This window comes from Sphaeramia orbicularis, chromosome 8 (genome assembly GCF_902148855.1).
Source record: "Sphaeramia orbicularis chromosome 8, fSphaOr1.1, whole genome shotgun sequence".
NCBI classification, from domain to species: Eukaryota; Metazoa; Chordata; class Actinopteri; order Kurtiformes; family Apogonidae; genus Sphaeramia; species Sphaeramia orbicularis.
The window spans coordinates 34,999,280-35,020,555 of record NC_043964.1 but is presented as its reverse complement, the minus strand read 5'-3'; the positions used below and the strand labels follow the sequence as shown (position 1 = coordinate 35,020,555).

Below are 21,276 nucleotides of genomic sequence, written 5' to 3'. Positions count from 1 at the left end.
TGACCAGGAGAATTGATCTTCCTCTGTTGTCTTCATTTCATTTCATTTCATTTTTTTTTTTTTTTTTTTAAATCAGTGACCTATTGGAAGGTATTTATAGGCAGCTTGGGAATGTTACCAAACAAACGTAGGTAGATACTTTATTGAATGCCAAAGAAACTCTGCTTATGACCTCTTCCACTTTGAAAAGTCATCTTTGTTTTCCACTGCTTTTACATCACCCACAGCAATTAGCAGCTGGGCCAAATAATACGTTACCATGACTATTGTGTTCCCATGCTCCATATGTGGCATCACCTTAAAAATCTGCAGAGCCAGCGCCATGTCAGATGCCATGAAAATCAAACTGCCTAACAGCGTCGCTGCATGGCGGGTTTTAATTGCTAACGACCCCATTAGAATGATTAAGAGCATGTAGACCCCAACAGCTGGAATAATCACCTCTGAGTTCGGTGCCTTCTGCAGGAATGGGAACATGTAGACGTAGAAACCTACTGCGGCCACGAACAGGATTAGATAAAGAAAGCGGTTCAAAGAAGAAGAGGAATATGTTGCATAACGTGACGTGAGGAATGTGATGGAGTACAACAGATGGGCCACAGCAAACGCACCCATTCCTGAAAGAGAGGAGACACAACTGTTACATTCAATAAATAGAAATGGCTATTTTTAGATGTTTTAAATGTAGATTGCAACTAAAAATGGGTTCAATTTGACCTTCATTCATGTCTAATTGCTGAGTATTATGATCATACATTTTATTTTTATAGTCAAATATTAAAATTCACAGATCAGGTAGAACATTAAACAGCAGTTATTATGCTCAAAGCAAAGAATCACTTATTAACAGGTAATATTCAAAAAATATTCACAGAACAAAAAGAAAGTTAATACTTGAGGGGGTAATTTCATGCTAAAATAGTTAAAGTAGGCACAATAAGGAAACGTTTACTTTGTACAGACTGAAGATATAAAATGGAAAGGATTACAAAAATAATATTTCAAGAAGCAGAAATGAATGTGTCTGATTATCACTGGGGATCCATTTCTTACCTCAGTTTTTTTGGCAGGTGTATGTTTATGCATATACAGTGGCAGAAAAAATTATTAGACCATCAAAAGTCATCAGAAACAATGGTTATGCAATCAAGTACCAACTCCTGTGTGTATCATGTGACTAAAATAGACAGAAAAGAAAACGTGGAATGCCTAAAAGCACTGTTTTTGACAGTACAATGCCATAGATATTGACGTGAAAACTTAAGTGTTTTTGGTTATTATCAAGAAAACATGGAAAATGGCTGGATATAAGTTCTGAAATTTAACTACTATGAGCTATTTTTGTTGTTTTGTTGTTATCAAATGTACCTTTAGTTATACCAGGCATTAAAATGAACAAGAAATTGAAGAAAACAAGGGGTGGTCTAATACTTTTTTCCACGATTATATGTTTATTGGTTCGTATGTATGTATATAAATAGATCTGTATAATATTCTTATATGAGAGGGGAGGGACAAAAAAACTGTTTACTTCTTCACTACTGTACTTTTGGAATATCTAGAGATTATATTTGCTGCTTTCTATTTGTGTTATATTTCTATTTTCTTTATTGATTAAGGCTGCGATTGAGTTCATGAGTTCTCTTTCTTCCTATATGTTTGAAATCAATATCTAATTAAATATATGTTTTAATATCAAGCCAGAATAGAAACTGTAAAATAAATAAATAAATAAATAAATAAAATAAAGTTTGGGGAAACCTTCAAAGTGAGTTTGCCTTTCCCACTGCACTATCCCTGCAGAATATCTTCAGATTGTGTCAAGTTCTCCTAGTGTTCCACATCTGCTGGTGTGCATATGTTAGGGAAAATGGGAAATATTTTAGAAACTCCTACCGTACAGGAAAAGCTCCTTCCAGACCAGGCAGCAGTCACCAACAGCAGAGAAGAGCAGCCCTCCAGCCACACCTAGGACGCTGTGAGCTCCGTTCCAGCTGAGTACTACCAGAGCCAGCAGGAGTGTCGGTGCTGACTTGACACCTGCAGACATGATGGACGCAGGGGAATCAGGCGTCCATAGGTAGAAGTACACCGCTGAGGCTACGAAGAAAGGCAACAAAGACAAAAAGAGAGCACAGGACTGACAGAGAGGAAGAGCAGAGGATAGAGGGGAAACATGTCAGAACTTATGTTTTTTTTTACAGTTTTAATGATTTCACATGCAGTCATAGTAACCTAAACTACTCTTAACATGTCATAGAAGGGGTTTTTTGGTACCATGTTTCTCCGCTGTCTCCTGTCGTACGCGTCTGTCTCAAGGATGTCCATCTTCTTCTATCAGTCCTGATGTGACCTGCTGTAGAGTCTGTCCTCAGTCAGATGAACCCGTGTCCTTTTCCTCCTTCTTTTCTCTCTGGATCACAAACACATTCAGTCTTCAGATCCTGTCTTGTTCACCTGTGCCTCTCCGTCAAATCCGTACAATCCGTTAGAGTTTCACAGAAATGCACTTTGGACCATTCTAGGCTGTCTGATAGCGCTCTGATAATCAATGTTCTCCCTGTTTTCAATTCTCATGGACGAACAGCTGACCTTTGACCTCTGTAGTTGGAATTCTTGGTGACACGAACATATGAAGGGCAAAGTTGAACTGGGTACAATAATAGTAAATTGTAAACCTCCATACATGATAAGAACATGATAAGAATCATTTTGATTTGTCGTTAATGTGTTTGATTTATACTTATATCTAACCAATTAAATGAACCACATAAAAAAACCTACATTATAAAATCAAACAAACTTGTTGAAACAGTTATAGCAGTATAGGTTAAGGCTGAAATGTCCAAACAAGCCACAGTCATTTAGTTTTATGTTGTAATGTGCGAGACAAATCCAGAATATTTGCTAATAAATGACTAGAACTGATTTGTTGTTGGTTGTGATAGAATAGGTAATCTAAATAATCAGGTGAGAGTAATATAGTGTTCACTAGATGGCCACACTGTGTCAGATTTGTCCAAAAAGGAAGTGTCGCATCACATGACTATGGAGGAGAGCTATGGATATAAAAGCAATACTTACATTATGATATTTACATTCAGTACAAACACAGGCTCATTAATTGTTATACGTTATTCTTTATTACTGTTAATAATTTTCTAATGATCTGAAATTGAGGTGATGGAGGTGTAGCGCTCTCTGCTCTACCTGAATTATTGTGCAGATTTAATAATGATTAACTATGACCGGTTAAACTTTGAACTGTGCAACAATTCCTAGAGTGGTGGGCTTCGCAGGTTGTGGGACGCAGGGCTCTGACGGGGTGTGGAATCGTTTTGGTGAGTAAATGTACTGAGTATTAAATTAAGAAAGTGAGGTAAATTTAGCATTTGTTTGTGAGGCAGGTGAATGATCAGAGCTGTTAGTGGTGCATTTGTTTGTTCTGCACAGGACATGGCATCCAGCTCTTCTTCTCTAAGGATTGGAGTTGTAGGATATGGACATTTAGGTAGGAATTCCTTTACAAACCCCAAACACACTAAGCTATTACCTTTTTTTTTTTTTTTTCATCTGTGAAGCTTAACTTTATGTGTGATTTCAGGACAGTACCTAGTGGAGAGGATCCTTAAAGATGGAGCTGCTCATGGTTTATCATTAGCATTTGTCTGGAACAGAAACACTGATAAACTCAAAGGTTTAGTTCCTGATGAGCTCATACTTGGTGATTTATCATCTTTTGCTGAGAGGTGAAAACACTTACATAACCCATATGTACACACAAATTCACAATCCAGTAGTAGTATCTTATATGACATGTATTTGTAGTAGGTTAATAGACATGCAATACACATTTATGACTTAATACTCCATGTTTAGTTTGATGAGTTACTGCTGTGTGTTTTACAGACGGTGTCATGTGATCGTAGAGGTGTGCCATCCTCACATAGTGAAAGAATTTGGGCTCCATTTCCTGTCTCACTCTCATTTTATGGTCAGATTCTTTTCTGTGTCTAAAATAAGATAACTCAGTGCAAAATGACTTGACTGATTTCATAAAACATACAATCATCAGACATAACATTTTGACCTCTGACAGGTGAAGCAGTAATAATAAAATTGATAATCTCATTAAAACGGCACCTTTGCGTCAAAGTATCTCCAAAACTGCAGGTCTTGTTGGGTGCTAGTATCCTACCACAAGTGGTCTACGGAAGCAAAACCAGATCTTTAACCATTTTAGTGTCTGCAGAAACATAACATTATTAGCAAAAGCCAAAAGTAGATCCCCCTTTTGGTGTCAAAACGGGTAACAGACTGATAAGTTGCTTCACTGGACATCCTTCGATCAGATTTTTCGAGCACATCCCACAGATGCTTAATTGGACTGATATTACATTGTCCTTGCTTCAGTTATTTTTGGTAAGAACTACCACAAACATGGAATACTCATCAAGACCTACTGTTTTGGAGATGCTCTGACCCAGTTGTCTAGCCTTGACAATTTTGCCTCTGTAAAAGCTGCTCAGATTGTTACACTTGCCCATTTTGCTGTTACTAACACATCCACTTTGAGGACTAACTGTTCACCTGATGCCTAGTATACAGTCGCGAAAAAAATTATTAGACCACCCTTGTTTTCTTCAATTTCTTGTTCATTTTAATAGTTTTGGTACAACTAAAGGTACATTTGTTTGGATAAATATAACGATGACAACAAAAATAGCTCATAAGAGTTTAATTTCAGAGCTGATATCCAGCCATTTTCCATGTTTTCTTGATAATAACCTAAATCGCTTAAGTTTTTACATCAATATCTATGGCGTTGTACTGACAAAAACAGTGCTTTAAGGCATTCCATGTGTTCTTTTCTGTCTGTTTTAGTCACATGATACACACAGGAGTTAGTACTTGATTGCATAACCATTGCTTTTGATGACTTTTGATGGTCTAATAATTTTTTCAGCGACTGTAGGTGCCATTAGTATGACTTCACCTCTTAGTATTTATAGTGATTTGGCTGGTTGGTGTATGTTTGCTGTATTAACCTGAATTTCCCACAGTCAGTGTTTTCACCAATCTCTCTTCTCAGGTGGGTTCTCCTTCTGCCCTCTCTGACTCTGACCTGAACCTGAAGCTGCGTCAGGCTGCTCAGCAGTATGGAAGGACTCTCTATGTTCCCAGTGGTGCATTATGGGGAGGCCAGGACATCCAAAGGCTGAACGACAGCGGGGCCTTGAAGGTAACACTGTAGGGTACAAAAGGAGTGGTTTGAAAAGTTCAACTCTGTGTTATAGTTGATAAATATATAAATATTACCTCAAAAGCATTAACCCATAAAGGCCCAAAGATCCACCATGGACCAAAATCATCTCCTGATCTAAAATATTTAATACATCTTGATCCACTAATCCTCTTAATACATGTAAATAATTGTAAAATGCAGTTTTTCATCTTTTCATGGTCATTAGATATGACCCATTTGGACATTCAGAGGCTCCGTAGTGAATGTGGAAACAATGTCATCTTCTACAACACAGGTGTCAAACATGCGGCCTGGGGGCCAAAACCGGCCCGCCAAAGGGTCCAGTCCGGCCCCTGGGATGAATTTGTGAATGCAAAAATTATAATGAAGATATTAACAGTCAAGGATGTGAAAATCATTTTAGGTCAATTCAATCTGAAGTGGGTCAGACCAGTAAAATACAATCTTAACAACCTATAAATAATGAAAAATGCAAATTTTTGTCTTCTTTTTAGTGTAAAAAAGAGTAAAATTACACAAAAATGTTTATATTTACAGACTATCCTTTTACAATAAATGTGAATAACCTGAACAAATATGAACAATATGGAATTTCTTAAGAGACGCATGTAGAATTTTAACAATATTCTGTCTGTTGCTAAATATTTTGTGTATTTGTAGATCCACTGTGATCTGTAAGTTCTGATGCACATGTATAAATGATAAACTAAGGCATAATATTGTTAAAATTACACTTATTTTTCTTAAGAATTTTCAGGTTGTTCATATTTGTTCATGTTATGTTCAAGTACAGTTCGTAGATGTAAACATTTTTATTACGGAATTTTACTTTTTTCACTCAAAAACAGAGAAAAAACTTTGGTGTGGACATTATTTATAAGTTCTTTACCTATTATTTATATTATTTTACTGGTCTGGCCCACTTTAGATCATATTAGGCTGAATGTGGCTCCTGAACTAAAATGAGTTTGACACCCCTGTTCTACAACATTGATTCACCAGTAAAACCCATGGAGTTTGACAGATGACAGTGGATGGAAACATTTGTTTTTATGATTGGTTATTGATATTATTTGCAGACAAAGTCAGTTTTTCTTGAGTTTTTTTCTGTTTTTGATATAATAAGACTCAACTTTAATCTGAGCTTTTACGAACATCTACATAGTCAGTAAATTAAATATAGAAAAACACCTGATTTTCACAAAAAAAAAAGAAAAAATACAGAGAATAATGCCATAATAAATAGTGATAGATTGCTTAAGAAAGGTTAAATAGAGAGAAAAAAATCATTCGGGAACTGCCATAAAAGTAGCACTGGGTCTTTATGAGTTAATGACTTCCAAAATCATCTTGCTTCACAATGATTCATTTGCCAGTGCCCTTAGAACATGAATAGAGTTCATTTTGCTGCTGCTCCATCATCATGAGGATATCAGTGGCTGAATGTAACACAATGCCTCCTCTGACCTCGGCCGTGTTCCTTCTCTCTGACTCTTTTCAGGCTTTGTTTATAAGAATGTCCAAGCATCCATCCTGTTTCCGGCTGACAGGAGACGTCCTCTCTGATTGGACGGAGGGTGAAGGCAGACGTGTTTTATTCAGAGGCTCAGTGGCAGAGTTATGCCCCCTCGCTCCCAACAATGTCAACACCATGGCAGCGGCAGCGGTGGCAGCAGGGTCACTTGGTTTTACTGGTGTTCAGGGAGAGATTGTATCAGACACTGTGTGAGTTGAACTAAAAATGTTAAATCAGCCTTTTCTATCCACCTTCAATGAAGCACTAATCACTCATCTTCACTACATCTTCCTCAGGTTGAGTGACTATCACGTGGTGGAGGTGGAGGTGACTGGGCCTAATGGCTTCTCAGTACGTACTGTAAGAAGGAATCCAGCCAAACTTGGAGCTGTAACTGGCAGCGCAACATATAATTCATTTTGGAATAGTTTACTGGGTGAGTCCTGCTCTCATTCAAAATACTGTATACATTTTCCTGAAGTAAAGCTCCATGATGTGAAAACTAACCAGATCAACTGCAATCTTTGGTGCAGACTGTATCGAAGTTGGAAAAAAATCTTAAATGTATTCACAAAAAAAACTAACATGATTTTACATGGGCTCAAACTTCAGTCAATACAATTTTATGCTTTTAATGTTCATAAATAATTCCAAGGTTTGTAGCCAAAGATTAGCAAACTAGACACCTGGATGATGTCACCACTCAAATGTCTTAAACCACCAGGGGCTAAAGTTACAAGTACAGAGTTTGCACAGGTTAGAGCAAAAGAAATCTTTTGACTGAAATGCTTTCCTAGACCAAATTACACTGCCTGACCATACACTGCAATTTGACCTTGAAAATAAGAGTGAAGGTCGATGGCCAAAGAATTCATTGAGGAGCCTTCCCACATAGCACCTACATACCAAACATGAAAGAGATTGGACAATTTGGTGAAGACTTATTGTGTGACACTCTTGCTGAAGGCCAAATTTGACATGTGGACTCTGATTTGACCTTGGAAATGAAGGTCAAGTTCCAACGTCCACAAAACTTGTCCAAGACCTTCCCATACTGCACTGAAATACCATACATGAAGGACATTGGACGATTTGGTGAAAACTAATCACTTCACTTCACTGACACTGATGGACACTAATGGCAACTACTACTACTATTACTACTACTATTAGTACTATTACTACTACTATTACTACTACTACTATTACTATTATTACTACTACTATAACTACTACTATTACTACTACTATTACTATTATTACTACTACTACAACAACAAGTACTACTACTACTACTCCTACTACTACAACTACTACTATTACTACTACTATTACTATTATTACTACTACTACAACAACAACAAGTACTACTACTACTACTACTACTATTACTACTACTACTATTACTACGACTACTACAACTACTAGTACTACTACTACTATTACTATTACTACAACCACTACAACTACTACTACTGCTATTACTATTACTACGACTACAACAACAACTACTATTGCTATTATTACTACTACTACAACTACTACTACTATTACTACTACTACAACTATTACTACTATTACTACTCCTACTACTATTACTACCACTACTACTACTACTATTACTACTCTTATGACTATTACTACTACTACTACTACTACTATTACTACGACTACTACAACTACTACTACTACCACTATTACTATTACTACGACTACTACAACTACTACTACTGCTACTACTACTATTACTATTATTACAACTACTACAATTACTACTACTACTACTACTACTACTACTACTATTACTACGACTACTACAACTACTAGTACTACTACTACTATTACTATTACTACAACTACTACAACTACTAAAAATAATAATAATAATAATAACAAATGATGTTTCAAACCAGCCTGTTAACACTTACAAAAAACACAAAACTAGCAGAACCAGCATCAAGTAACAAAAAGTGCATTGTTGTTCTAATTGAAACACTTTGTTGCCATTACTCTAGTACTGAATTTTCTTATGACATACTACACACAAATACACACCTGGCAGTTTTAGTTTTTGTTCCAGGACCGGAATGGTTTTCACGGATTTAGCAACATAATGGCTCCTTCCTCCACAAACAGCATGTCCTTGTGACACATCACTGACAAGCTAAACTAGTTTAGAAAGTAAACTCATAATAATGACACTGACACGCCCCCATCACCGCACACACGTCTCATTGCCTAATACCACAGCTCTAGTTAACCGCAGCGTCGGCGTAATGACCTGTGCTCCATCTGTACATGAATGGACCTTCTGTATTATCTGAATCCTACAATGCAGAACAACAACAATCATATGCAACTTTTGTTTATTCTTTCCTTCTTTTTTTCAACCAATCCCTGGGATTTTGTTTTTACACATGAATCTGACTGGACACTGACAAAAAACTATCCAAATCAGAGAGCGGGTAAATGAGTCCAACTGTCATCCTTTGTGAAAATCTACTAGTCATAAATGTATAAAGAAAACTAATAATACATCTGGAAGTACATCTGCAGCACCTCTGAGAATTCACTATAAAACATTTACAGGTTTACAAAGGTTAATTTCAATTACCTGAAATAAATTTTAAAGGAGTGATATTTTGCTTTTTTAAATGGAATTATGCATTTTAAAATATTTCCCTGTGGTCTTCATAAACTATAAATGCTATGCTCGGGTCTGAATTCTTCATTAATTCAACTCCACAGGTCCATCTTCAACCCTATTTCTGAGTAATGACACCAGAAAGGTCATTATGAGCGCTGGCCCTTTAAATGCAAATGAGCCACTTCATGCCCCGCCCCACCCCCTCCAGGTTGTTGGCTGTACTGCTCTGTCCTGTTCAACCAGTAACTGAACATTTTAGGTAATCAGCTCAAAGTTTGGACATATTTTCAGTATGGACTACAACCGCTGCTGCTGACAAACAATTATTTCGTACTCGGAGAAATGTTTGTCGGAAGTCTTGACCTTATATGTGCCAATGTCATGACGTAACTAGTTATAAAACATAACAAATTAAGCAGGAATTAAAACATGTGGCAGAAATCCACTCGATTTTTGCCAAAACAAATATAAAGATAACTTTACAGCACCTGGAGGGTTCAAATTCAAACTTTTTGAACTATTAGGGTCCAAATACACAAATAAATGTACCAAAGACTAAAAAAAGTGGGTTTAGCAAAATATGACCCCTTTAAAAAATCACCTGCTACTGGGGGCTGTTTGTCAGGATTTTAAGTCATGTGAATGTCTAAAAAACACTCATTTTCAGAACATGCACCAACACTTTTTAAGGAGTGTTTACAATCTGAAGATAATATGTACTAAATTGTTCTAATTTACTTAGAGATGTGAACATCAAGCCCAGAGAAAAAGACACCTTAGTATCAGAACCCATCGTCAGCTTGATTCAAAACTGTTCCAGATACTTTCAGATACTGTCTCTTATTCTTGTGACTTGTGACAGTTTCCTGTAGGAACCAACAGTAATCACCATGATGTTTGGGTTGGAGGACCTTGGTACCTGGTTTCCGTTCCAGAAAGAATGGAAACCAGACGTACCATCACACGCAGCACACCATGCTTACAGATGTAAATATGGATCTTTCTGTGAAGTAAAGTTTGATGAAATTCAAGATGACTGTTCAGACTGAAATCCCATCGCAAAATATCTGATATGTATCTGATTTAGGACCACATATCAAAGTGGCCTTGGTCTGATTTGGAAAAAAAAAACCTGACAAGTGCTTTTCAGATTATCATAACAAAAATCAGATATGGGTCAAATATTTAAGGGTAAAAAGTCAGATTTGGGCCACTTTTGCTTGCATTGTGAACATAGCCTTAAAATTCACAGAACTGAAACACTGGTGCGGTTTCCTGCTGATGCCTATACACTGACCTGTGCATAACTCAAAATCCTGACATGCTGGAGAAATTTAGATTTCAGACTTCTAATCTGCTCATGTGATTTAGGAGTAGGAAAATCATTGTTGACCATAAATTTAAAACAATATTTGAACTCCTTTATGAACATTGTGCAGCTCAAAATATTTCTGACTTTTGAGTCCATAATTTTATCCCTTATGCTAATGTTATCCATTTTCTCCCAGTTTGCAAAGGTCACGGGGGTCGGGTTTACTTGTGCTGAAGCAGATGAAGACTCAGGAAGAGGATCCATCACTAGGCTTCCACTCTGTCAGTTACTTGTGGATATGCTGTGTGGATGGTGTCAGTGTCATGATGTTACTGAGATTTGGAAAACCCTCAGACACGTAAATATTTGCGCTATAATAAGCTGTACAGAGTTTGTTTTGTTGCATATTCAAAATAAACTGAACTGTAAATAAAAAAAAAAGACACTTATCATTTATTAAACACTGATGGGATAGATATATGTTATATTTAAACTTTATTATAGGTCATCTGGTGCAAGATTGTAACAAATGATAAAACTCTTTGAGGGAGTGCAAGTGTACATCTGGTAAAATTATCTTTCTTTCTCCATGACAGGCAAGTACTCAAGACCCACTTTCCAGACATTTCACATTACCTCTTTTATCCTGAAAACCTCTCAGTCAGGACACAGTCCCTTTTTCCTTTATCATCTCTATGTCTTTTACAAATAAATACTTCCCAAAACAGGCAAACTCAGGGATAACCTGCTCCAACACAAGCACAAGCACACACAGACATAAAGAGGAGTGTGAGGCTTAGTGGTAACTGTCACTTAAAGGCTGTGATACAATAAGGCAGAAACAAAAGTAAAACATGCCTGAAAAAAAAGTTACTCAATGTTATTTCCTGATGTTAGTTGTTATGTGTGTTGTCTGCATTTTATTTCCATTATGGAAGTTTGACAGTAAACAAGGCAATTGGGGGGGGGGGGGGGGGGGAGATGCTACAGCAGGTGGAGAGTTTGACACTGAGTGCTCTTTGTGGTTATGCACAGCAACTTATAGATTTAACTTTTTAAAACCACGAGAATAGCTGGACCTGTTTCAAATGTAGAACGATGACAAGCTGGTAAAAAGGAGGGTTATACTGCTTTCCCCACACATACCCACATTATAGTCTCAAGTATAAACGCCAGAGGCTCAAGTTAATTCTATTTTCTTCATTGCTCTATACTCAAATTATCCAGTGTTAGTATCCTCCAAAACCCAGAAATTATGCTTTTTTTCCCATATTGAGCATTTATTTAGCCCTTTCTAGCTGCTGCATTTACTCCACAATGCTAATCACTGATTGAACTGCTGGTGTAACTGAAGAAATACCAAATACATATCAAACTGACTGACATTTTTAAAAATTCTGAGGTATGCAGAGGTTGGGAAGACACTGACAGTGATGCAATCTTCACAAAAAGCTGATAGATATATATAATTACATTTCTTTTTTTTAACCAAACTCATCCACATAACTGCACTCATTTATAAACTGTGTAATACATGGGTGACAATTGCCGCAGATGAAGTTTCACTAAAGAGCATGTACTGGAGCTGTTTGTGAGTCTACATATGTTTCAGTTTTTGTCAGTTGCGACGCTATCGCTGTTCAAATTGGCCCCTTGGACAGAAGAAATCTTGTTTTTGAACGGCACTGAGTAGGGCTGACGGATGTTCACCCGGTCCTTCTCTGCCTCCAGGTCCTCGTCGTAACGTTCGTCTTCATCGTTGTCTTCTGCCTCACTGTGGTGGGGCGAAGAGTGGCGAGACAGGGCTGGAGATGGGGGGACGGAGGCTGGACGGGGGTAACGGAAACCCGAGGTCTGGGGATGAGAATCAAAACAATTGAAAAAAACGTCCCGGTTTGAGTTGAACCCTTACAGCCCTAGAACTATTTTTGTGATGACTTCCATATGATTTTTTCTCTACACTTACCCTTTCTTAAGTGATTTATTACCATTTATTATAACATTATGTTTTGTATTTTCCGTAAAAATCTGGTATTTTCCAATATTTAATTTACTGATCATGTAAATGTTCATAAAAATAAATTCATAGGTAATTATATCAAAACAGACAAAACTGAAGAAAGTGACTTTCAGCAAAATATATCATTAACTGAACATAAAAACAAGTATCTACAACCACTGTTATTTGTCAAACTACATGGGTTTTACTAGTGAATCAAAGTTGCACAAGATGACATTGTTTTTATGTTCGCTACTGCACCTCTGAACATCTAAATAAGACACATCTGATGCTGCTGAGAAGCTGTGAAACTGCATTTTACTTGAATTATTTAACTGCATTGATAGGATTAATAGTTTAAAAGTTATTAAACATTTTAAATCAGTATATGCTTTTAGTCACCGGCAGCTGTTTTGGTCTTTGAGGATTAAATACATGAAAAAACAGTGTGCCGCTGCCAAAGAGACTTACTGAAGTGGGTTCATGAGGTTCATATATGTAGGTGTCCGGGAAAGCTTTAGCCAGGGCCATATGGCGGGCAGATATATAGTACTAGTGAAGACAAAGAGACAGAGAAAGAAGACGTTAAATTAAAATTAAATTAAACAAGTAATTCCATCTTGAACAAAACCAGTCATTTGGATTTGAGATCTCACCCTGCCCAGATATCTCCAGTCCAGAAGGTCGCTCAGACGCTCAGTTCGGTTCCTCTGGATGATCCTCTGGCGTCGGCTCTGCTTGCAAAACTGGAACAGGAAGGAAGTGAGCTGGTTACACGACTCGTCGACGCCTCGGAACCGTCGGTCCAGGATGTAAATACCTGCAACGGGAAACAGTGAGGTGAAATGAAGCATCAGCACTTCTGTTCAGTAAAAGTTAACGTGATGATAGAAACCCACCATATGCTGAAGGGTCTGCTATGTGCTCCTCCATGAAACAGCCAAAGCCTGAGAGGTTTGTTGAGATTGATGGGATTCCCATGACTGTGCATTCAGCTGACAGTGACAGAAGCAGAAACAACACTTCAATATACTTTATCTACACACATAGTTACACTTTGTTACCTTGCATTTGCCTTACCTGGTGTGTAGCCCCAGGGCTCGTAGTAAGAAGGGAAGACCCCAAGGTGGCAGCCTCTGACAAGTCCTCGTAATCCATTGGAAGTAGAGGGAGGTGGATGACAGGAACTCTGGATGGAAGATGATCTAAAGATGGCAGAAGGTAATTATTTACTACACCTACAGAGCACAGAAAGTAGTATTCATTTATTTACAGGTTTACAGTATTGGTATGGTGTATATGAGGTATATGGGATGGCTGTTTGGATGAACCTGATTGTTTGTAACATACCCTGTCATTTCTAAATATGTCTGTGCTGTACCACACAGTTTGACAATTTTTCAAAGTAATTGTAAATTATTTAGTTTACAAGGATAATCATTTTATTGTGGTGTAGTTTAAGGTTACAGTTTAGTTGTCTTCATACCAAATTAATGGAGTGAATGTGCGCTAATTTACTTAGTAAACATAATCATTTGTCTCTGAATTAACATCCCCCTGAAACATTGACCAACACTTCTATCTCCATTCTAATTAACAACCGTTAGCAGAGGTGTTTACCATCCCAAGACAATAAAAGCAATAAAATGTGCCCTGGAAAACTTGAATGGAACATGGAACAATCATCAAAACAAATCCTATATATGTAGGTCTAATATTCTGACACACTCTAAAAATTATTGAATTGTAAAGCACATGTGCTGCTATGAATTTGTATAAACAAACTCAATTTGCATATTTGCACTCAGTACACTTGTAGGTAAGTATGTTTATATTAGGAACGAATTTGCATCTTCTGTACTTGATTTGCCTCTTTTTAGAGTCCTATTTCAAAAGTCAATGTTATTTTGTGACTTGTTTTAATGTGAACTTTTTCTGCGCAACAAATATCACCAAATGTCATGGAAAAAAAAAAAAAAAACCTTGCCACTTTACATTTTTATCTTTTTCCCACCATTCTAATTTTTTGAGATGCACAGCTGATGGACATACCTTGACGCGGTCGGCAGAGCTGTTGAAGAGGCCGATGCGTCGGACACAGCTTAGGATGGGGTCACTGTTGTCCTCTAGCATGTTGTGGGTACAGATTGGAGGTTGGCTTTGTCTCTGAGTAGCAAAGATGGCACGCTTCATAATGGTGAAATCCTCTTTGTCCAGCATCTTGGCCACATCTGGTAGCTGCCCACTAAAGAAGGATTTTTTTTTAGACTTCAGAACAGTGAAAATCAGCTTGTTTAAGACTTAATCACTATATAGGTGTCCACATTTCATCTCAGCACATCTGTTGAAGGTCTGATGGAAAATGACTGGATTTACTTTATCAAAGGGTTTACTTTACACAAGGGTTGTCATTCCATACAGGTTTCATACAGTAATGTGACTGAGGGTCAACTACACTAAAAAGAGACTCATAAAGTTTCTTTCCGAAGCGTTCCTTTACAGTCTGAGCAGTGTCCCTGTCAATAACAAACACAAAAAAAGAACACAGTATAATGAGAGGACCACAGTTTGATTCTTCAGCTTGTTTAACATCTCGAATCACAGCCTCACCAAAGCTGTTTCCTGACAGCTTGGCCCTTCAAAGTCTCCACATTGAAGTTGTTTGTCCGAGCCGGCATGATGAAGAACGCAATAACAGTCACATCACTGTGGTTGACCTGCAACAAGAAAACCAGAGAGAAATATGGACCTTAGTTTTTTACACCTGATACTCAACTTCCTCCTACCAAACACAGACATGTAAATCCAATGTTGACAGAACAACACACACTTACTCTCAGCAGATAGTTGAGTCTGGCTAAAGCCTCTAGGAAGAGGTCGGCTCCCTTGTTGGAGAACTCATACCTTCCAGCGATGAAGAGGAACAAACACTTGTCCAGGTTGAAGTCAAGGTGCCTGATGATTAAGATATTAGAAGTTACATGATCTATAGTGTGGAAGTTTTGATGTCTGACTTAGACCAGAGAAGGTCAGATTCGCAGTGAACACCTGGACCAATCAAAGCCTTTTTCCATAAAACACAGTCTGATCTTCATGCTCTCTATCAAACTGATGTTTGGTCAGAAATGAGAAGCTACTCCCTACATCAGTTAGGGTTAAAGAAGTTGTAGCCGAAACATATAATCACTAAAATAATTATCCCAGTGGAAGTACTTTCAGGTGGGAGCTATTTTTGGCCAGGCTGTGCAACATATTATTCTTAACTGACTATATCAAACTGAGCACATTCTTCTCAATATTAACTTGACTTTTTCCCTTTAGCACTATGAGTAAACAATTTTACTTAGTCTATTCAAAGATATCAGTATTGAACCTTTTTCTTTCAGAGCACACATGTTAAAGTTTGGACCCTTCGGTGATGCTGTGGTGTACAGTATGATGTGAGGACTCTGACCCATAGAAGTGTCCCCTGACGAACTCCTGAATCCGATTCTTGCTCTGAGCGTGGAGGTTTTGAAACTCATGCACAGCAGAGAACTTCTTCACGTTCAGCCCGTTAGGAGTGATAATGTCTGTGTGGCATAAAAGGTAAAACAACACACATGAGAAAATACTGAGAAAAATTAATTAACTTTGGCAATAAGAGATAGCAGAATATATTATATCTCGGTTAGGTTTGACCTAGTAGTTTGGTAACATAAATGAGCATCAGGAAGCTGCTGAATGTAGTTTCACGCGTTACTTCACCTCTACACACCTGGTTTCCTCTTGAGCAAATGCTCTGCCTCGATAGCTGTAATTTGCGAGACAGTAGTGAAGACATGGGCGCAGTGCGCGGCCGCCCTCTCCAAACAATAAGATGATAGATCTGTCTGTCGCCCGCCTCCTTATCCACATTGAACTGTCACAAACAGGACGAGAGAGTACCATCATCATTCTGATTCCTTTCTGTGCATATAATTCAAGTGTCAAGTAACCTCTATACATTGTACATACCTCTGCAAGGTTGTTATAGAAGTCCACATTTCCTGCACACAGGTATCGTCCTAGTAGTGTAGCGTGAGTGGTGAAGATGGTTGCCACAGGCAGCTGTCTCTGTCTACACAACACTAGACCCAGACCAGCCAACCACTCATGGAAATGAGCAACAATGTGAGGAGGTTCCTCACACTGGGCTGCATACTGTCACATGGGAGAGAAAATAGTCATTATATACTCACACACAGTGTCAAATTTTCTCTCCATAACTCAAAGTTTTTTTTATTCATAGAACTAATTTTATGTTTTCACTTACACAGACATTATAATATATTGTAGCTGACTGTCTTGCATGTATGAGGCATCTCAGAATCATAGTATCATGCTACTGAAGTGTGAAATTTATCATGCTAGTATTGTGATTTAATGTCAGTGAGCTACAGACCTCTCCTAGAAACCAGGATGTCAAGAAGCCGAACAGCACGGCATCGTTGGCCTCACGGTCGAACCATGGCACGCCAATGTCACAGAACTCCCACAGCTCGCTCTTCCAGGTGTCCAGAGACCAAGCAGTGAATGCGACATCAATCAAAATAACATACGGACTGCCCTCAATAAGCCAGCGGCCAAAGTAGACCTGTTGGAAGGATGAAGAGTTTAGCTACATCAAATGTTTGCAAACCATTTGCTATTTACTTTAACTATTCTAACACTTACTGATTTGACTTGTTTGCAGAGTAATCTAGTGTTACTGTCAACAATACAGAATGGGGACAACCAACTCCGTGTGCAAGCCACTTTATTTGTTATTTTTCTAAACCAGTTGAACCCAAAACAATTGCCCGGAAAACTATTGCTACCAAAGCAGTTCTACAATTTAACCACAAAAAATAGGTCTTATCTAAAAATATGGAAAGACATAATAATGACTAATAACAAAAACCAAACAAATTAAAACACATTAAAGTCTGTACATATTAAAATACGGCAAAAATAAATCTAATCTTACTCTCTGTTACAATATGTTTTCTGAAGCCTTACATACATGCATAATATGACTTCAAATATGATCAGATTCCTGGTAAGGTCTAAGACTGCATAAAATGGAACCCAGTTAAACAAAAGTACACTTGTTCAGTGATCTGATCTTAACACATGTGCAAGTTGAAAATAGAGAAAAAAAAAATATTCAAGCACAAGCACACTTTATGTAGATACAGTCATTTGTCTATATCATGTTAATACTGTAGCCTTTACTCCACAACACTCCCACAGTGACACAGCACAAAGCTTTAAAAGTATCGCGCACACACAGACACGCACGTTCACCGACTGTCATCTATTTCTGGAGTGTATCTTTTAAGACTGAGAGAGACAGAGAGACATTGATACAACCTCTAACCTTTGCAGTAAAATGTCACGAGGTTTAAAATCCCGGTCAGGGACAGAGGGGTGGGTGGAGAGTGGAGGGGTCCGATATTAAAAATTGCATGTGAGGATAATGTTTAACAGAGTTTGCGAGTGGGGCTCATTGACGTATTTTCATCAATGTCACTCCACAACTAACGTGCAGTGTTTGAGCAGGACGTATATGTTTACCTCAGAGGTGAATGTTCTATGTACAGTACATGTGTTAGTACCTTACAGCCACTGGAGTTCATTTTGTCAATGGTTCTCTTCAGTACGGGGTTGGTGGGCTCGATCAGCTCCACCTGAGTGCGCACGTTGCTTTCCACGTAGGGGCCCACGAGGAAATAGTTCTCCCCCCATTCCTCTGAGGTCAGACGGGCTTTGGTCTGGATGACGGTGTAGATGCCTCCGACTTCACACATGCACACAAAGCCAAGATAAACTTATCAGGCAGATCCATATGTAGTGTAACAGCTGCAAGTCTCTCTTAAAACCTTTTTCTTGTGTAAATAAACAAGCTTAAGGTGTATTGTTCTTGAGTTTTCACTTGAATTAGCGTATTATTTGTTCAGGTTTAAATAATCCAGATACAAATACACACAAGTGAGGACCAAATATATGCACTTAAGCCAAACACTTGCCTTTGTTTGCGACCTCCAAGGCAATCTCAAAAAGAACAGCGTCCTCCAAATCAAACTCCTCGTCCCACTCTTCCAGCCCTGACAGGGACGTGACGGACAGGCTGCGAGCCAGCGGCATGCTGGGTAAACACAGAAATGGAAGCAACATAAGCAAAACAGAACTTTATAGGGTTTTTATGTTCAAATAACCACATCAAAAGGGTGTGAAATGAAAGGCATTAATATTAAAAACAACATCATGACATTTCTGATCTAAAAATATAAAAGCTATGATGCAACTGAAGTTTACCAACTAATAAATCAATATAACTTTCTAATCAATCAATATAACTCTTTCAAGTGATTCAAATACTAGTGAATGAAATGGCTGTTCAAATTGTAAGCCGAGAATCACTAAAATGTCAACTGTGACCTACACATAAAGCAAAATGCTCTGTTGACCAACTTTTCCTCATACACCAGCCAATGGCAGCAGGCTTTCAATGGATGACACACCTTATTTCATAACTCCTGTTACATTATACTACTGTGATGCAAATGTAACCTTCATAGAAATCGAACAATGTCAGCATTGTTCATTGTTTTAAGTTGTGACTTTTGGATCAGAGTGATCAGAATTCAGCCTTTGAAGGTGATATGAGAGGAGGCATAATTTTGGCTTAACCTTTGGCTGCACCGACAAACACACAACGCATTGAGTAATAAAGATCCAATGCTCTATGTACAGCCTTAGATGGTCAAAGGGCATGCATGTAACATGCTACAGATCTTTTTGGACTGAAAACAAACATGTTTTCTCTGTCACATCAAAACTTCAATCCTAACTTTCTCACAATATGGAATACAGTTCATCCAACTGCAAAAGAAAATGTTTGTTTACTGCCACTCTATTATCAATACATATTAAATATAATAAAAAAGGGAGAGCTGCTTTCCTGTGTGCAACATTACCCTCAAATCCTAATTATTGTTAAGTTCCTGCCTATGTGTGTGACACAACCTCCTGAGATGCGAGAGTGACGTGCCAAGGTAAAGGAGGGCTCTGGCATGAACACATATCAGGTACGAACTTGATCCAGGCATTCACACTACTGTAGTTGTTGACATTCTCCCAGGAAGTGTTGTAATCCTGTGATGTTGAGACATGACACCTAAAAAAAAACAAAACTACCAAGTGGCAATACACACTGAGCCAAACACACCTATACAATGTTCCTGTACGCATCTTTGAACAGTTTTCCACTGCTTACTTGAAATTTAATCTGTTTTTACAACCTACCTACCAATCAGCTTCATGTGGGACTCCCAGCAGTGGGTAGAGGGGGCACACAGGACCACTTAGAAGATTTCATTTTCTTTATTTTATTTTTGTTTTGTGAACTTGGCAAAAGATCATTTGGCAAACAGCTGAAATAAAAGTCTTCAACCTGTAAGTAGAGTGTTTACATCCGGGAACGAAGAAGACCAAATATCCTTATATAGACTTGGAGTAAAAACCCACAGGGCTGAAATTAACCCACTGCTTATTTCTTAGAGCACTCACAAAGATTTCCCGTTTTCACTGTGGAAACCTTGACCAATTTAAAACACTGCAAAACAAATACCTTATGGTGGACAACTGACAGCCTCATAAACATGTACTCATGACAGTACCCATCATGATCATGCACTCAGATGCATTAAGTGACCCATCCAGGCCTCTACAGGTCTAACAAGGGACACAAATCCCACGGAGGACACAGCCCCACCGAAGACAAGCACATTCATCCACAGAACCATAGAACCCACTGCAGGTTGCTTGGTTTTGTATGCATGCTGCTGGTATGTATGTGCAGTGTGTTAACATGAGTTGTGGAGCGAACGTGACATCAAGCACATCACTTTCTGCAAGCCAGCTGCGGAAACGCGCAAAGGACACCGCGTCCCGATGCGCGTTCACGGCTTTTTAATGAACTCTCAAATATTGTCATTGTAAGAAATAACAAGCAGATGTTTACTCACCCTACGCTTTTGTCCTAACTTCACGCAGATGAACTACACATCGGCAGCTGTCGCAGTCAATCCCAAAAAAAGGAAAACAGCGGAGTGGGGAGAAAGGGGGCGGCGGCTTTAGTTAAATGGCAGCGATTCACGTTGGTTTTCTGCAGACGCTGTCATGTTAAAGGGGGCTGGACGCCGACGGACTGTGATGTAGGAAGAAGACAGCGTTGGTGGATGCGGGGTCTCCGCTGAGGTATTATTCATGAGCTTTGCTCTGATTGGCCTCGGTCTCCACTTGATGTCCGCCTCTGCTCTAATAACGACGAGATCTGGGCGTTCTACCCAACGGAGACACGCGATTGGCTGAGCGGAGAACGAGCGCGCTGTGATTGGCCCATTAAAGCACACTGACGAAAGACGGAAGTCATGGGACTATTGCCTATCTGCCAGTGAGCACGTAGAGAAACAAGGAGGGTATTTTTAATGTCCTCTAAGGGTCAGAGTGTGTAAAATTTGGAACATATATC

General features: G+C 38.5%; 3 protein-coding genes across 5 annotated transcripts; 1 reads left to right on the top strand and 2 right to left on the bottom strand.

Moving 5' to 3' along the window:
- Window positions 1-16: 16 nt before the first annotated feature.
- tmem86b (transmembrane protein 86B) lies at window positions 17-5,197 on the bottom strand. 3 transcript variants are annotated; one of them, XM_030141316.1, is made up of 4 exons: window positions 5,126-5,197; window positions 2,278-2,413; window positions 1,897-2,140; window positions 17-617 (listed from the first exon to the last, which is right to left on the bottom strand). In XM_030141316.1, exons 2-4 carry the CDS (start codon window positions 2,326-2,328, stop codon window positions 166-168), a joined length of 747 nt encoding a protein of 248 aa, XP_029997176.1. In that variant the 5' UTR covers window positions 2,329-2,413; window positions 5,126-5,197; the 3' UTR covers window positions 17-165. The 3 variants fall into 3 exon arrangements, with proteins under 3 accessions (XP_029997176.1, XP_029997174.1, XP_029997175.1); XM_030141314.1 differs by having other exon boundaries at window positions 5,049-5,186; XM_030141315.1 differs by having other exon boundaries at window positions 5,077-5,154.
- aspdh (aspartate dehydrogenase domain containing) lies at window positions 3,350-11,170 on the top strand. The gene is made up of 7 exons (XM_030141313.1): window positions 3,350-3,511; window positions 3,605-3,749; window positions 3,910-3,994; window positions 5,093-5,242; window positions 6,768-6,991; window positions 7,079-7,218; window positions 10,938-11,170. Exons 1-7 carry the CDS (start codon window positions 3,412-3,414, stop codon window positions 10,973-10,975), a joined length of 882 nt encoding a protein of 293 aa, XP_029997173.1. The 5' UTR covers window positions 3,350-3,411; the 3' UTR covers window positions 10,976-11,170.
- Window positions 11,171-11,219: 49 nt separating this feature from the next.
- gys1 (glycogen synthase 1 (muscle)) lies at window positions 11,220-20,959 on the bottom strand. The gene is given in 21 exon segments (XM_030141318.1): window positions 11,220-12,595; window positions 13,212-13,292; window positions 13,397-13,560; window positions 13,640-13,735; window positions 13,821-13,883; window positions 13,886-13,912; window positions 13,915-13,945; window positions 14,793-14,985; window positions 15,182-15,256; window positions 15,351-15,457; window positions 15,575-15,695; window positions 16,195-16,312; window positions 16,498-16,599; window positions 16,602-16,641; window positions 16,737-16,922; window positions 17,164-17,204; window positions 17,207-17,270; window positions 17,272-17,355; window positions 18,359-18,540; window positions 18,770-18,888; window positions 20,771-20,959. Coding segments are annotated over 20 exon segments (2,139 nt in total). The 5' UTR covers window position 18,888; window positions 20,771-20,959; the 3' UTR covers window positions 11,220-12,349.
- Between the last annotated feature and the right edge of the window lie 317 nt (window positions 20,960-21,276).